Source organism: Heptranchias perlo, chromosome 37, assembly GCF_035084215.1.
Source record: "Heptranchias perlo isolate sHepPer1 chromosome 37, sHepPer1.hap1, whole genome shotgun sequence".
NCBI lineage: Eukaryota > Metazoa > Chordata > Chondrichthyes > Hexanchiformes > Hexanchidae > Heptranchias > Heptranchias perlo.
This window is the reverse complement of record NC_090361.1, coordinates 9,967,504-9,986,232: the sequence shown is the minus strand read 5'-3', so window position 1 is coordinate 9,986,232 and position 18,729 is coordinate 9,967,504. Positions and strand designations below refer to the sequence as shown.

The 18,729-nt window shown below is 39.1% G+C and overlaps 1 protein-coding gene across 4 annotated transcripts in view; it reads left to right on the top strand.

Moving 5' to 3' along the window:
- rfx1a (regulatory factor X, 1a (influences HLA class II expression)) overlaps positions 1 to 18,729 on the top strand; it is a 119,861-nt gene that overhangs the window by 27,258 nt on the left and 73,874 nt on the right. For all 4 annotated transcript variants that reach the window (XM_067973108.1, XM_067973109.1, XM_067973107.1 and 1 more), the window contains exon 2: positions 1,844 to 2,178. In XM_067973108.1, the coding sequence (XP_067829209.1) occupies positions 1,893 to 2,178 (286 nt within the window). In that variant the 5' untranslated portion in view covers positions 1,844 to 1,892. The remainder of the gene's footprint in view (positions 1 to 1,843; positions 2,179 to 18,729) is intronic.

The following is an 18,729-nucleotide window of genomic DNA, read 5'->3' as shown; positions in this document are numbered from 1 at the left end:
CTCATGGGATTGGGGGTAATATATTAGCATGGATTGAGGATTGGTTAACGGAGAGAAAACAGAGAGTAGGAAAAAACGGGTCATTTTCGGGTTGGCAGGTTGTAACTAGTGGGGTGCCGCAAGGATCAATGCTCAGGCCTCAGCTGTTTACAATATATATCAATGACTTAGATGAGGGGGCCGAGTGTAATGTATCCAAGTTTGCAGACGATACAAAGCTAGGTGAGAAAGTAAGCTATGAGGAGGACGCAAAGAGACTGCAAAGGGATATAGACAGGTTAAGTGAGTGGGTGAGGAGGTGGCAGATGGAGCATAATGTGGAGAAATGTGAAATTATCCACTTTGGTAGGAAGAATAGAAAAGCAGAATTTTTTTAAAAGGTAAGAGACTAAGAAATGTTGGTAGTCAGAGGGATTTGGTTGTCCTTGTACATGAATTACAGAAAGTTAATATGCAAGTACAGCATGTACAGGAAGGCAAATAGTATGTTAGCTTTTATTGCAAGGGGGTTTGAAGCATAAGAGTAAGGAGGTCTTGCTGCAATTATATAGGGCTCTGGTGAGACCACACCTGGAGAACTGTGTACAGTTTTGGTCTCCTTACCGAAGGAAGAATATACTTGCCTTAGAGGGGGTGCAACAAAGGTTCACTGGAGTGACTCCTGGGATGAGAGGATTGTCCTATGAGGAGAGATTATGTAGAATGGGCCTATATTCTCTGGAGTTTAGAAGAATGAGAGGTGATCTCATTGAAACGTATAAAATTTTTAGAGGGCTTGACAGGGTAGATGCTGAGAGACTGTGTCTCCTGGCTGGAGAGTCTAGAACTAGGGGTCATAGTCTCAAGATAAGGGGTAGGCCATTTAGGACCGAGATGGGGAAAAATATCTTCACTCAGAGGGTTGTGCATCTTTGAAATTCTCTACATCAGAGGGCTATGGATGTTCAGTCGTTGAGTATATTCAAGACTGAGATCGATGGATATTTGGACACTAAGGGAATCAAGGGATATGGGGATTGGACAGGAAAGTGGAGTTGACGTAGAAGATCAGCCATGATATTATTGAATGACGGAGCAGGCTCGAGGGGCTATATGGCCTACTCCTGCTCCTATTTCTTATGTTCTAATGTTCTTAACCACTTTGCTGTGGGAGGGGCTGAGTGTAGACCATGTTGTTATTTGCAGGAATGGAGGGAAATTGGCAGGAGAATCATCCCTGGGCCGATCTTTGTTGCCTCCTGTTGGGTGGTTGAAATGCCGCTGAAGGCGATCAGTAAGCAACTCACCCACTTGCCCCTTCAGGGACAGGTGGAATGTGGCTAGGAGAGAGCAAAGAAGAAAAAAATAGCAAAATTCATAAGGTGAGCATGCTTTAAAAAAATGATTTCCTTTCCATTTTTGCCCCTTTAGGTCCTGACTACTGCCATCCACTGTTATATCTCTTCCTTCAGATGGGAGAACAGGAGAATTTGGTCTGTTTACATAATCAGCTGATAGAGGTGCAATTCTGCAGAGCAAGACTGGTTTAACCAATTTTTCCTGTGACCTATCACAGAGCATAACAATTCTTTCTGATCAAAGCATGCGGCAATTGCAGATTGCTTTAATAGCTCAATGCCTTTTTCAGCATGAATTGCTCATTCATAAACCATATCCATTGTGGATAGATGGGTTAAAACACACGCAACCAACTTAAATTTTAAACATGGCAGGATTCGCACAACATCGCAATTGCTATTGATAAAACATAATGCAGGATGGTAGCGAGAATTAGCTGATGGCAGCCAACAGATTGCTGAGTTTTGATAAATTATCCACTGATTTTCTTATCTTGTTTTCTTAGTGGACAAAGTGGAGAGTGCCATTTAACACTACCACCTGCAGAGGTTGGTATGGCAACACAGGCCTACGTTACAGAACTCCCACCAGCTCAGCAACAACCTCAACAGCAGCAGCAACAGCCGCAGCAGCAACAGCAGCAACAACCAACCCAGCAACAGTATGTTACGGACCTGCAGACTGCTGCACAACCGTCACAGCAGCAGCAGCCACCACCATCCCAAAAACAGTATGTCAGTGAGCTACAGGTATCGCAGCAACAGCAACAGCAACAGCAGCCTTCTGCCCAGTTGTCACCAGTAACAGCACCGCAGCAGTACATTGTGGTTACAGTGTCAGGTGAGTACAGCATACGACATGTACAATAAATAGCTGTGGGTAATCTATTGCCTGTTGGTGCCTCAGCACAATTATCCACGGTAAATTTCATAAGTGTTCTGTCCTTGTTATTGCTGTCTGTGGCTGAATAATTGTTCTCTGTTTTAAAGATAACAGTTATACCCCCTGATTTGTAACCTGTTGAAGGTTGAAAGACCCCTTCAATCTGAACCTTAGGAACTGTTTTTCATGAGGTTAGGGTCTGAAAAAAACATTAGTATCAGACCTGTGGGACCAGCAGAGTAAGTCATAGTACTACAGAATTTTTTTTTAACCAATAGGGGCATTTCACTATTTCTGTTGCTCACACAAGACTTTTAGGGGTAGAAACTTATAGCTACATCATGATAGTAGTCGCACTGGGAAAATGATCCTGTGTGCCTGAACATTTTGACATTGTCAAGTATTTGACCAGCACACTCAAACAAAAAAAATCTGACAAGATTTTGTACATTGGTCTACATTATTCAAGGATTGGTGAGTATTATTTTATTGTAACTGAGAGAATATTATACCCTCATTGCTTCTGTAAAGTGTTCAAAATTGAAAAAATGTTTTATTTAATTGGCAATATTAGCAATTTGACCGACAAAAGAGTAAATTAAAGATGCAGCTCCTATAATTAGGAAATAAAGTGATCTGGCAGCTAACAGTCGATCCTTTAATAACAATTAGCCCCAGAAGATAGCTGGAACTACGTAAGATGGCAGCTGTAGCAAAACTACATTTATCTGTTTGTTGCATATTGTGGGGACCATTATGCCATGTTTGATTAGATATTTAGGTTTCACTGTCAAAAATCCAGTGTCAGCTACGGTGATTTATTTTACTGTCTGTTTAACGAGCTTTTAGGAGTCCTCTCCGAAGTGGTTACTCCTACCCCAGATATATCAATAGAAGCTTTGATCACTGACCTTCCTAAATTAGAGGTTTATGGGTCATTTAATACACAATAGGATTACAGTAAACGTGAAATTATAATTGCTGAGAATGATCCAACTTTTCTATATACTCTTAGCAATTTGAACTCTGAACCTCAGAATTACCATAACAAATAGCATCAGCAACTGTACTCGAGCACATTGCTACCAAAACTGCTATTGGCCCCCTTGCCTCTACATGCTTCTTTTGCTTTTCCTTATTTTTGTGCCTCATTCACTTTTTCTATGATATATCAATAAAGAGTTTGCTGAATCCTGGTTCCTTTTTGTTTTGGAGCACTGAGTCATAATATTTCACAACTGGGGAAGGAGTTAAGAATTTCAGACAAATAGCTCTTTAAATTGGCTCGAAGTCTTTGTTTGTCATGTACTGTCTTGGCATCTTGAACTTCTTGAGCTGTATCAAAAAGAGTGGAAAGCTTATAGAATATCATTAAAGATGTGAGGTTATAGCCTTTCATTTTATTTGCTCAACCAAGTTATCAGATGGAGAAAGCGTTATTAGCACATCTTTGGTTAGATAGGCACTTAAATCATTGGTTCATGTCAGCTCTTGTCGTGCTGATTAACATGGTCTCGTATATTTGGCAAAACTAATATTGTGACTTGTTGCTTAAAAGGGGAAGAAAAATCTAGCAGGAATACTTTTTGTTCAAAATATATTGAAAAAGATACATATGGAATTTTTTTTTTAAAAAGGCCAATTTTCTGACTTCCACAGAGAGCTGCTGGGTTCGCCCTTCCCTTTTGCCAGGCAAGAAACTTCACTGACAGAAGCAACCTTGTTTATCCTGGAGCGGCTCCTTTGATTGGTGGCTGCAGCTTTGGAATGGTCTTGGCTAATTTGGAGCTGCTGGACTCTTGAGATACTGCACTATCAGCTAGGGGAATGCACAGTGCCTGTTGTGCTACAGATTAAACTTTCCTGGACAGTGCTGCAATTTAATACTGTTGAACTAGAAAATGGCATTTTGGTTCAGTTTTCCTAGTCAATGTTCCAGGTACTTGCAAAATATTGTTGTTGAGGTCCACAATGCAAATGAGAAATTGAATTGTTCAGTATGTATCTGTACATGCATTTCATTTGAGTTGCAACTTGGACAGGCAGAATTCTGGAGTTTGAATATTGTCTAGTTATTGACCCATGAAACAATAAATGCACATTTTCAGATTATTCCTTCCCTCTGTGTGACAAACCTAAAGGGAAGAATTTATGATATTATTAGTTTACCAACAGGAATGACTTCTTATAACATGAGCAGCTTTGCTACAGCTATAAGTACCGCCTGGAATTAGTCCAACCTGATCATAGAATCATAGAATGATGCAACCACAGAAGGAAGCCATACCGCCCATCATGCCTGTGCCGGCTCTTTGAAAGAGCTGTCCAATTAGTTCCACTCCCCTGCCCTTTCCGCATAGTCCTGCAGTATTTATCCAGTTCCCTTTTGAAAGTTATTATTGAATCTGCTTCCCATTCAGGCAGTGCATTCCAGATCATAAAAACTCGCTGCGTAAAAAAATTTCCCCTCATCTCACCTCTGGTTCTTTTGCCAATTGCCTTAAATCTGTGTCTTCTGGTTACTGACCCTTCTGCCAATGGAAACAGTTTCTCCTTATTTACTCTATCAAAACCTTTCCTGATTTTGAACACCTATTAAATCTCGCCTTAACCTTCTCTGCTGTAAGGAGAACAACCCCAGCTTCTCTAGTCTTTCCACATAACTGAAGTCCTGCATCTCTGGTATCATTCTAGTAAATCTCCTTTGCAATCTTTCTAAGGCCTTGACACCTTCCTAAAGTATGGTGCACAGAATTGGACATAATACTGCAGTTGGGGCCTAACCAGTGATTTATAAAGGTTTAGCATAACTTCCTTGTTTTTGTACTCTATGGGTACAATTTTAATCTAACCTGCCCATCGGAAAAATGACGGGATCGGGTGCAACGTTGGTTTTAAACCCCGCCCGAATTTACTCTCCATTTACATCTATGGAGAATAATATTGGGTGGGGTGTAAAACAAGCATTCCACCTGATCCTGTGTGTTTCCCGCCCAGCGAGTTATGCCCTTTGCCTCTGTTTATAAAGCCAAGGATCCCATATGCTTTTTTAATAGCCTTCTGAACTTGTCCTGCCACCTTCAAAGATTTGTGTATGTACACCCCTAGGTCTCTCTGTTCCTGCAGCCCCTTTAAAATGCCTCACTTCACACTTCTCTGCATTAAATTTCATCTGCCATGTGTCTGCCCATTTCACCACTCTGTCTATGTCCTCCTGAAGTCTGTTACTAACCTCCTCACTGTTTACTGTTTCCAAGTTTCACGTCATCTGCAAAATTTGAAATTATGCCCTGCATACACAAGTCCAGGTCATTATCAAAAAGACCAGTGGTCCTAATACTGACCCCTGGTGGACACCACTGTATACTTTCCTCCAGTCTGAAAAACAACCATTTACCACTACTTTCTGTCCCTTAGCCAATTTCGTATCCGTGCTGCCACTGCCCCTTTAATCCCATGGGCTTCAATTTTGCTAACAAGTATTATGTGCTACTTTATCAAATGCTTTTTGAAAGTCCATATACACATCAACCGCACTACCTTCATCAACCCTCTCCGTTACTTCATCAAAGAACTGAATCAAGTTAGTCAAACATGATTTGCCTTTAACAAATCTGTGCTGGTTGTCAGTTATTAATCTACATTTTTCCAAATTACAATTAATTTTGTCTCGGATTATTGTCTCTAAAAGTTCCCCCACCACTGAATTTAGACTGACTGGCCTGTAGTTGCCGGTTTATCCCCCTCCCCATTTTTGAACAGGGGTGTAACATTTGCAATCCTCCAGTCCTCTGGCACCGCTCCCATATCTAAGGAGGATTGGAAGACTTCCCACAGCAACCTAGAATGCATCCCATCTGGACCGGGTGACTTTTCTACCTTGAGTGCTGCCAACCTTTTAAGTACCTCCTCGTCATCTATTTTTATCCTATCCAATTTCTCTACTACCTTCTCCTTTACTGTGACATTGGCAGCATCCTCTTCTATAGTGAAGACAGATGCAAAGTACTCATTTGGTACCCCAGCCATAACCTCTGCCTCCACAAGAAGATCTGAAGGTTTATGTATGCAGCATACTTGTATGCAAATTTGGGGGACTTTAATTAGAGTAGTGAGCAATGCAAGAGAATTCTTCAGTTTTTGTGTCTGTGTACCTCTGTGACGTAGGTGCTTGTTTTGAATATGTAGGGAACATCTTGAATCCACTTAATCCAGGTTGGTTTTTAGTTTCACTTATCCCATTTGGATCAAAAAGTTTCAGGTCATAATGACCTTGTTTCATTAATTTTAACTGATGAAAATTACTGTTAGTTTATTATATGAATGGTAGTGTCTGGTGACTGCAGTACGCATCATAACTTCTGATGTGCTATTCAGACCTGGAGGAATCTGGCAGTTTCAACAAAAAAAATAGAACTGTTACACTATGGATTTGGGCAAGACAGTATGTTGTGAGCATAACTATGTAAGATTGTTGTCTGTCATTAATTAGCAGTAACTATATAATAATTTTAATAGCTCTGTATGGTAGAATGATGAGATTTGTGCTTTGAGTGTACGTTATGCTATGTGACCTATTTGTTGTTCCTTGGTCTTGATAGATTCAGCGAATGGATGTAGTTATAAAAGAAAACTATGAGGGTCTGTAGACGATAGCTTATAATTCCCGCTGGTGTTAGTCACTGGAATTTTAGGGCAAGGTAGGAACAGGATGTTTCTTTGCTTCAATCAGAGGAAGCCTTTTTTTCTTATTTAGAAACTTAATTGAAGGGCCAAGCACTTAGTGCAAGACATCACCTAGGTTGAAAAGCTTAGGAGAAAAGAGGTAAAGCAGGATGTGACGATTAGGTGTTGCCCAGCTGGATTTAAAAGGCAGGAATGTAGCAGGAAGGTAAGCACACCCATCAGTTTTGGGGGTCTGGGAATGATTTGAATTTCGAGTAGGAGATTGTGGGACTTAATTGTTGTTCTGCTATTTTCGTTAATATTTAAGTATGCCTGAGCCTGTTTAGCCGCTTTTATCTCATTCACAAAGATACCACGAGGAAAGAGAGTTTGTAATACCAAGAAGCTGTGTGATGTTTTTATTCTATCTGTGCAGAATATATTCAGGATGGGGTTTATGATATCATAAGCAGCAGTTGGCCAATCAGGAAATAGTCAACTGTGTAAATGACCAAATTTCTCCAAACTAAATAATTTCTCTATGAAAGAAGGTGCTTTTTAAAAATCTTGGTGTAAAATCTATTACATTTTGGAACATGTATATAGATGTTCCTATTTCTAATGTTAGCATTTCATAATCAATCATTGAGGTCCTGTCTTTCACATTGACCCAGATTTCCTGGGACATGCGTCATTGTACATCGTAGGGACCTTTGAATGGCTCAAAAGAAAGAAGAAATTATGGAGTAAGTGATTTGCACCATTAATTATGCCACTCTATATTTTCCTGAGACTTTTGCACAGCTCTGCCATTACCCTCACCAAAAACAGTTAGAAAATAATTATCATTGCTACACTCCAATTAAAATCAATGGCGACTGCAGTTTTCCTGCATTTAAGTCAGTTTTCGTGCCACTGCCACTTAGACTTAAAAATAATAGTTTAAGTTTCTTAGCAGCGGCATGATTTATTGCTCCAAGATCGTGTTTAAACTCCCAGTTGTTAAAAATGTATTACAGTTGGAAAGATGAAACATCTAGGATTTTATTAATAATTTATAATGTAGCGATTTGGAGTGGCCCGAATTCATAGATCACATACAGCAGTGAAACTGACAAAAATCTTGAAACTCAAAAAGGGACACTACAGTTTAAAATAATTGTAGGTTAAAGATTATTTAAGAAGCTACGCTCCTATTCACCAAAACCCTCCCACAGCTCCAGACGGTGAATGTGCCATCACTTCAGCTCTTAGTTCGGTACTGATTCGCCACTATACTTCCTGCAGTAGAAAACCAGCAAAATTTGGAGCAAGTTAGTAGCAGCAAGATTGGAGGGTTAGACAGTGAGACTTACAGTGTATGTCGCCAACCTCACTGTTGCAAGAAAATCTGGGTCATTCATTTCCCTCAACCAATCGACCATAAACTTCTCGACTGGAGTGTTCCAGCTAGGTCAGTGGAATAGTGCAGTTAGGAGTTGGGAACCAGCACAATTGATCCAGGATTCTTCTGGATGGATTAGGATACTTGTAAGGTATAGACTAACCTTACATCTGATCCATTTCATATTACTGATGTAATTCTAGCAACAGGAGGAGAAAAATCGTAGAATCAAACAGCACAGAAATAGGTCAATCAGCCCTGCAAATTTTTCTTTTTCTATATCCAATTCCTTTTGGAAAGTTTCAATTGCATCTGCTTCCACCACCTTTTCAGGCAGTGCATTCCAGATCGTAACTACTCGCTGCGTAAAAAATAATTCTCCTCATCTCCCGTCTGGTTCTTTTGCCAATTACCTTAAATCTGTGTCCTCTGGTTACGGACCCTCCTGCCACTGGAAACAGTTTCTCCTTATTTACTCTATCAAAATTCTTCATTATTTTGAACACCATCAAATCCCTGCTTGGTGCTTCCTATCACTTGCACTTATGTTAAAGGGGAACATTGGAAGACATTTGCATAGGCATTTTAAGTGGAATACCAGACTTAGATTTGGCTTTTCTTTGATCTTATAAAGACGTATTGGAACAAAAAGAGACCACTTGGCCCATCACGCCTGCTCTTTCTCCAAACCATGTACAATCTACCCTAGCATTCATTCTACTCAACTGTTGAATTTCCTGAGAAAATTTCTGTATGAGTACTCCTTGATCCCCAAAAGAAATTAAGGAAAACTGAAGAATAATCTTTCATCCTTATATTTCCAATATTCACATATGCCCTTCAGGGACAACCTTGCATCCCCACCCCCCGAACGGCCATACTGTCCTGTAGAGAATTTGATCATCATGTTATAATGATGAATAATACCTAATCTCCAAAGTAGATTTATTAAAACTCTACAAATCCTAAACTTTGAAGTAAACAATACTCAGTAAGAACCTGTCAAAAAAACCAAATGCAGACTGTCCTTGTACACGTCTCATTAAATGAAGAACATGGTTATCCTGTAGAGTTTGATAACGTGATGTTCATGATAAGAAAGAAGACAAACCTCTGCATCATAGTGTGAGATTGAGTTTCCAAGGTCTGTCTTGGATACATAAACTGAAGCTTTGTGAATAGGCAGTGAAGTTGCATGAAGCACATCAGCAACGTGTGAAGTAATGGAGTCCTTGTCAGTGAAGAAATCAGTGTCCAATCGTGATAATTTTTGTATCATGATCATGTCTCCACGTAAGTAAAATGTGCAAGGCATCTGAAGATTGGAAGACTCCTTCAATCTGAACCTTAGGAACTGTTTTTCACGAGGTTAGGGTCTGCAAAAAACATTAGTATCAGACCTGTGGGACCAGCAGAGTAAGTCATAGTGCGACACAATTATTTTTTTTAAGTTAAGAATTTCAGACCAATAGCTCTTTAAATTGGCTCAAAGTCTTTGCTTGTCATGTATTGTCTGGACACCTTGAACTGTATCAAAAAGAGTGGAGAACTTGTATTTTTCTTTAATGAAATTCTATATGCTTTATGAGGTTGTAGCCTTTCATTTTATTTGCTCATCCAAGTTATCAGGTGGAGAAAGTACGTTATTAGCACATCTTTGGCTAGATATGCACTTCAGTCATTGATTCATGTCGGCTCTTGTCATGCTGATTAACTAATATTGTGACTTGTTGCTTAAAAGGGGAAGAAAAATCTAGCAGGAGTACTTTTTGTTCAAAGTATAAAGATACATATGGAATTTTGATTTTTTAAAAAAGGCCAATTTTCTGACTTCCACAGAGAGCTGCTGGGTTTGCCCTTCCCTTTTGCCAGGCAAGAACTTTCACTGACAGAAGCAACCTTGTTTATCTTGGAGCGGCTCCTTTGATTGGTGGCTGCAGCTTTGGAATGGTCTTGGCTAATTTGGAGCTGCTGGACTCTTGAGATACTGCACTATCAGCTAGGGGAATGCACAGTGCCTGTTGTGCTACAGATTAAACTTTCCTGGACAGTGCTGCAATTTAATACTGTTGAACTAGAAAATGGCATTTTGGTTCAGTTTTCCTAGTCAATGTTCCAGGTACTTGCAAAATATTGTTGTTGAGGTCCACAATGCAAATGAGAAATTGAATTGTTCAGTATGTATCTGTACATGCATTTCATTTGAGTTGCAACTTGGACAGGCAGAATTCTGGAGTTTGAATATTGTCTAGTTATTGACCCATGAAACAATAAATGCACATTTTCAGATTATTCCTCCTCCCTGTGTGACATCCATTGCAAACCTAAAAGGGAAGAATTTATGATATTATTAGTTTATTATGACGTCTTATAAGTTATTATTGAATCTGCTTCCACTACCCTTTCAGGCAGTGCATTCCAGATCATAAAAACTCGCTGCGTAAAAAAAATTCTCCTCATCTCACCTCTGGTTCTTTTGCCAATTACCTTAAGTCTTCTGGTTACCGACCCTTCTGCCACTGGAAACAGTTTCTCCTTATTTACTCTACCAAAACCTTTCTTGATTTTGAACACCTATTAAATCTCCTCTTAACCTTCTCTGCTATAAGGAGAACAACCCCAGTTTCTCTGGTCTTTCCACATAACTGAAGTCCTGCATCTCTGGTACCATTCTAGTAAATCTCCTCTGTGACCTTTCTAACGCCTTGATACCTTCCTAAAGTGTGGTGCACAGAATTGGACACAATACTGCAGCTGGGGCCTAACCAGTGATCTATAAAGGTTTAGCATAACTTCCTTGTTTTTGTACTCTATGGGTGCAATTTTAATCTAACCAGCCCGTCACGATCCCTGACTGCATCGGGTGCAACTTAATCTCCAAAGTAGATTTATTAAAACTCTACAAATCCTAAATTTTGATGTAAACAATACACAGCAAGAACCTGTCAAAAAAGACAAATGCACACAGTCCTTGTACACGTTCATTAAATGAAGAACATGATTATCCTGTAGAGTTTGATAATGTGATGTTCATGATAAGAAAGAAGACAAACCTCTGCGTCATACTGTGAGATTGAGTTTCCAAGGTCTGTCTTGGATACATAAACTGAAGCTTTGTGAATAGGCAGTGAAGTTGCATGAAGCACAGCAACAACGTGAGAAGTAATGGAGTTGTTGTCAGTGAAGAAATCAGTGTCCAATCGTGATAATTTTTGTATCATGATCATGTCTCCACGTAAGTAAAGCACTTGTTTTTGTAACCTGTCTTCTCAGAATGTAGCTTTGTTATGCTGGTATATTATGACACCTTGCATGTCAAATATGAGGACTTTGCTTTTTGTTTGTGAAAATTTTCGGCTTTCCTTTAGAACAATCTTTCTTTTGTGTTTTTTTAAAGCTAAAACAATTCTCAATTTAATAGCTAAAGTTCTGGTAGTGGACATCTCACTTTCACAAATGTGATAATGGTCTTCTGCACTACATGTGTTTAATCTGTATCAGTATAAATGGAAGCTAGATTTAGTAAAATAACAACTGCAAGCACCACAATGATCCAGACCTTATCTCAGGAAACTTGTTTTTCAACAGTTCTTCATATGTAAGACTGTAAGGAACAGGGAAAAGTGTCATGATTTTTTTTTAATGATTATCATTGCTGTCCTAAAAAAAAGAAAAGAGAAAACTCAAAGCCCCTGACGTACAGTGGGATGTGGATGGCACTGTCAAGACAATATTTATTGCCCATCCCTAGTTGCCCTGAGGGCATTTAAGAGTCAACCATGTAGTGTGGGACTGGAGTTGCAGGTAGACCAGACCGGGTAGGGGTGGCACGCTCCCTTCCTCAAAGATCATTAGTGAACCAGTGGGTTTTTACATCAATCTGGCAGCTTTCATGGTCTATTTTTTTTCTGGTACCGTTATTATCTAGGCAATTGGAGTAGGCATTTTGCACACAGCAAGAGCCCACGATAACAGCTTGCATTTATGTATCGCCTTTCACGTAAATGTGTCCCAAGACACTTTGCAGAGTAGGGCTGGAGAGAAAGTTTAGAAAGGGAAACCTGAAGGCTTGAGCAAAAAGATAGGTTTTTAAAGGAGGAGAGAGAAGTAGAAAGACAGAGGGGTTTAGGGAGGGATCTCCAGAAAGCACAGCACAATGGGATGAATGAACAGTTAATCTCTTTTTTGCGTTGTTGATTGAGGAAAGATTGTTGGCAAGGCAACCTGGAGAACTTCCTACTTTTCTTTAAATATTAGTATGGCATCTTTAACATTCAGCAGGCAGGTGGGATTTCTTTTAAAGGACAGTACCTCCAACAATGCAGTACTGCACTGGAGTATCAGACTAGATGTGCCCCCAGATTCTGGAATGGGCTTTGAACCCTGAAACTTCTGACTCCAAGACAAGAGTGCTAATGACTGAGCCAAGTTACAACTAATACAGATTCTATAACATTAAAAAGAAAAAAAACTGCAAATGCTTAATATCTGAAATAAAAAACAGAAAATGCTGGAAATACACAACAGGTCCATCTGTATGTGAAGAAGAAAAAAACAGGTTAAGTTTTGGGTTCTAACATATGGTCTATAATCAAAACAGATGCTGATGGATCCGTGGTATAGTTTCTATTTTTATTTCCGATTCTAGGAAGCTGCATTTTACAGTAAAATAATAAATATCAATTTCTGTAGCTCCATAAATGTTAAAATAGCCTCCTTTAAAAAGTGAAATACAAAAGATACAAACTAAATTAGAATTTGAAAAAGGTGAATCCAGCTGTAATTTATCACAGTTTTGCTAAGGTATATGTGCTAGATGGTGTAAATTTAGTAGATTTCTATTTTATCCCTTGTCTTAAGCAGCATTAATCTCAAGTTGTGTCTTCTTGGATTTCTTTTATATTCCTGAACTCTATTTTAACATTTTAACTCACTTTTTTTGTTTTCTACCACTGATGATGGGTAAGTGACTAGTTCTCAGGCTTCTGTCAATGCTGGCGGAAAGTTGGAGGTGAACAAGACAATCCAGTTAGGTTCATTTTCTGATTTTTGGATTTCTCCCCATGGGAAAGTATGCCACTTCTAGTCATTATCTCTCTCTGACTGAGACTGGCAACTCACTGTTTACAAAGCAGTCAATAACTTTGTTGTAAATTCATGGACAGTCTTACTTCAGTGAAATTCTTTTTAAATCAACATCTTTTTAGGTGGGTGGACGAAGAACTTGCATTTATATAGTGCCTTTCATGATCTCAGGATGTCCTAAAGTGCTTTACAGCCAATGAAGTACTTTTGAAGTTCAGTTACTGTGGGAAAACTCAGCAGCCAATTTGCAAGGTCCTACAAACAGCAAATGAATGAATGACCAGATAATCTGTTTCAGTAACAATGTTGAGGAATAAAAAATATTGGCCAGGACACCGGGGAGAACGTCCCTGCTTTTCTTCAAATAGTTCTATGGGATCTTCCACATCCATCTGAGAGGGCAGATGGGGCTTCGGTTTAACCGGGGATTCTCATCCGAAAGATGGCACCACTAGTGCCAGTGTCAGTGTAGATTATGTGCTCAAGTCTCTGTAATGGGACTTGAACCCACAACCTTCTGACTCAAGGCGAGGAAGCTACCACTCAGTAAAGACTGACACTCAGTACACAACCACTTTGTTACAAATAGCAGTTTGTGTATTTTAACATTTTATCTTACACTATTTATACATTTCTAACACTAGTAAATTGATAAAAATATTCAGAAACTCACTCCACTGAGCCAAATAGTGGACAAAACCTGCAACTACATTGTGACAGTTGATATAGCAAGATTGAATGGGAAATGTTGACATAGCAATTTACAATGGTAAATGACGACAGAAAAGTGTGATCAAAACCATGATAACAGAAAGTAAAGTTTTGGGACTGTAATTATATGCTTTACACAAGATCTTTAGTAATATACAATGCCAAAATACTGAATCACATTATTCAAAAGAATGATATTTAGTCTCTGTAGTTATTGCTGCAACTCTTGTGCGGATATAGGCCTGCTACCAGTTTGCATATGAAGCCCTCGTGTAATTATGTGTCTTGTCAACTGAGCCGCAGAACAATTTTGGTATTGGCAGTCAGAAAGTAGTGTGATCACCCTCCCTGCTAGGTGCATGACTATGACAGGGCGAAGAACAAATAGGAAAACAGGTTAACAAATAAAACTCCACTTTAGAAGAAACTGCTTCTTGTAACAGATTGGGTACATTTTTGAATAACAAATTAATTTGAGATCAACCTACACAATGAGAGGTGTTAACGATGTGCATACTAAAATACTCAAAGTTGAAATTCCAGTTGTTCACAAAAAAACAACTGCATGGCTTTTAAGGAAGAGGAAGTAATACATATTTAAAGTGTATATTTAAAATATGTACTGCTGGATATCATTAATCTGATGTGCACTAAACATTGTAATCTTTATTTTACTATACAAAACAATAACTGTGTGATTAGTGATCCAAAATTAGCAATGGTGACTTTGCCAACCAGTGTGTTGCCAGCATGATAATATAGATTTGTCATGAAAGGAGGTGTTAAAACTCAGTAAAGAAAGACCTTGCATTTATATAGCACCTTTCACAACGTTAGGACATCCCAAAGCGCTTTTACATCCAATGAAGTACTTTTGAAGTATAGTTACTGTTGTAATGTAGGAAACATGTCAGCCACTTTGCATGCAGCAAGGTCCCACAAACATCAATGAGAGAATGACCAGATAATCTATTTTAGTGATGTTGGTTGAAGGATAAATATTGGCCAGGGGAGAACTTCCTCTGCTCTACTTCAAAATAGTGCCATAGGATTTTTTTACTTCTACCCAAGAGGACAGTTTAACGTCCTTTCCGAAAGACGTTACCTCCAACAGTGCAGCACTCCCTCAGTACTGCACTGAAGTATCAGCATAGATTTTGTGCTCAAGTCTCCAGAGTGGGACATGAACCCACAACAAGTAAAATGAAAAGGTCACTAGCACCAGACAAAGGTGTAAATAGAGACACAGAAAGAAAGAGACAGGCATTAAGGAGGACGAAGAGATCACAGAAATCTTGATTATCATGTGAGAAGCAAGATAGAGAGTATGAACCACAGAAAGAGAGAGAGAAACTCAAAGAAAGCCATATAGAGAACAGACATCCACTGAAAGGAAAACTAAAACTGCACCCAAAATTAAGTATTAACTACCTGGATTATCTTGTGGCTACCAAATATTTGGTATCTGAAAATAACACTTTACTCAGAATCCTGCCTCAGATGTCTTCATGCCATTGGAGACATGCTTATTACAAATTTTGTTGTACTTACACATTTCCATGAAAAATCACTGACAAATTTGTGTAAAACAGATAATTTTTGAGCAAGAGTTAGCAGAGCAATAAAATGGCACCCCTCTTCCATCGCGTACATTGCTCACATATTGTGTGTTTCAAACATTCGTTGGGTGGGAAGATTTTTGGTTAATGTTTACTCAATGTAATTTATCCAATATGTAGAGTACAATACTTGTGGTAAATTGCAAGTATTTTTGTTTGTAATTGTATTCATCACTTAAAGAATAATATCATTGGATGATTGTTAGTTCTTTTTTATTTTGCCTGTCAGTTTCCTACCCTCTTCTGAAGGCATCGTCTGTTCGCTGAGATATGGCTTCTTGGGGCCAATTGTCCTCCAGATCTCACCCAAGTAATCATTATTCACTCGTGAGCTATGGCAGGTTATTTAACTCTATAGCCATCACAACTGAGTTCTATTCTTCCCTCGCCTGTTGTTCACACTTCGGCCCATCTAGTTATTTATCTCATTGCTGTTTGTGGGCCTTACTGTATGCATTTTTTGGTTGCCTTGTTTCCCTAAGTTATAACAGTAACTACACTTCAAAAAGTACTTAATTGTCTGTGAAGCACTTTGGGATGTTCAGAGGTCATTCATTGGCTGTGATGCTATGACATCATGGGTTGGGAATCAAACCCGGGACTTCACTAGTTTGTACAGCTCAGCTGCTTGTTTGTTAAACTCACTGAGCAATTGGGAGAGCTTAAATATTAGTTTCTATTGGCACTGCACTAAGGCCTGGCATTTCTCTGGCACAGATGCTGTATAGTTTTGTGATATTAATTTATGTTCGTTACTGGAAAGAGGTTTTTTTTAAATCTGGCAACCTCAGTTCATTGGGAATATTGTATAATAACTTAACTTGGGATTTTAGTTTTACTGTGCTATTGTGAGAGATCTTTCCTAGTAATTGCAACCTCTACATTTTAAATTGTATACCTGGTATTGGTTGCATGCAAGGCATAATGTTTAAAGCTTTACATTGCTGAACCTATTCTGTGAAATCTGTATAATGAATTGAAAGATTATTAAGAACACTCTCGCCTCTGAATCAGAAGTTTATGGGTTCAAATCCCATCCCTGAGACTTGAGCACATAATCCAGGCTGACACTCCCAATACAGTACTGAGGGAGTACTGCACTGTTGGTGGTGCCATCTTTTGGATGGGAAGTTAAACCTAGGCCTTGTCTGCCATCTCAGGTGGATATAAAAGATCCCATGGCACTATTCGAAGAGATGGGGTGCTCTCCCAGTGTCCTGGCCAACATTTATCCCTCAGCCAACACTGAACCAGATGACCTGGTCATTTATTTCATTGCTGTTTGTAAGACCGTGCTGTGCACAAATTGACTGCCGCATTTCCTACATTAAATCAGTGACTACACTTCAAAAGTACTTAATTAGCTGTAATTGGGATGTCCTGAGGTTGTGAAAGGCGCTATATTAATGCAAGTCTTTTTTATTGTATTAGAACCAATCTAATATGTTTATAAAATGTTTTCAAAACTATTTCAAGTAGGTTGGGACCAGTTTCTGTCGCAGATTCTTTGTGACTAAGCGGAACAAAGAAACAAATTGAGAGGATGGCCTACTGCTGTTCTAGCATGCAGTACAATGAGGTGATGAGATGCAAGGTTAGGTCATAATTTCCCCTTATCATGGTTTCCAGACATCAGTTATCTTGTCAGATGAAATTTAGATGTTTCCTTACAGGAAGAGAGTGAAAATCACAAGGTCATATGATAATTTTCCCCAGGCTGTTCTTCTACATGTCCTAAGAGCTAGATCAAGAATATCATTGAGAACAGGTTGTCTTTTCCTCATAATCCAGAGATAGAGGTATAACATAGGAAGTGAAATTAAAGTTAAAGATAGGATTTACAGAAATAAATAAAATAATAGAAATTTTATTCATAATGGCAAAAGAAAGACACCAGGAATTTGTAAATTGTAAGTCAGCTTATTATTTAAGTACCTGGATGCCTCCTATGGTGTTATTCGTTGATAATCTAGGGCCTAGAGTACAGTTTGTAATGTTTACCTTGGCCTTCCTCTGTGTTCCTGGATGGACATTTGACCACTGCTGTAGTTGCTTACTGAGACTCTGCTGATATCCCTTGAGTTTGGGAATCGACACTCACCCCTGCTGCAGTTATTGTATAACATAGTTAATGTAATTTAAGATTTAAACCGATTTAGATTAGTTTTAAATACAGAACATGCCAAATAACTGAAAACAATGGTTTTACAAACTTATTAGAAATAATTTGCTTTAAGACAGCAGCTCCTTGTGAATATTTTAGAATCTCTTTAGATATGAAATGAGGCTAATAGTGTATATAGATTTCATTGTCTTACTTTTTTTGCAGTAATAATAGGTGTAGTTTAGGTTGTTGAGCTCTGAGTCACCGCCCAAGACTCCTTGCAGATCTTGCACAGCTGAGCTAGCTCCTATCACTTGATCTCTCAAAAGTGGCTTCTACAAAATTCCAGAACCTGTGTTGCTTCAGAGTGGGAATGAACGTTTAAGCAGATATACAGGCTCACTCAGTGTTGGGCCTTGCAGATCAGTTGATTTCTTCAGTTGAGCACTAGACAAATGATGCGATTTGTTCTTCCAGTTCTGTCACTGAGCGTGCCTCTGCTCCCATGTAAAATCTTACCACTGCTTTGAAGGATGTTCCTCGAAATGGCCCAAAACATTCCAGCAACGCCCCTCATCTCCCCCACCCCCCTTGGTCTGGTTCCTAGCTAGCGAATTGAGCAGCTTTGAGTGGATGAAGGTGCTTTGAGTGCCGATCTGCGTAGTGGACCAGAGGTTTTACAACTGGGACTGAGCTCAGCAAGTGGCTGGGGTCTGGCAGTGTCTTTATTAGGGGGTGTCCATGGAGCTGGAATCTGTAATGTTGATGCTATTATTGTATAATCTGAAACCTAGTGAGTCCTTATTTTCCCCCAGCCAGTTCTTACAGACTGAGTCCGGTCAATCAAACATAAAATTTTCAGATTGGTCATGTGCTTATCAGCAGCCAATGAGATTGTTGGAAAGCAGCACAAACAGAATGGTCACATGATTACTGTTGCT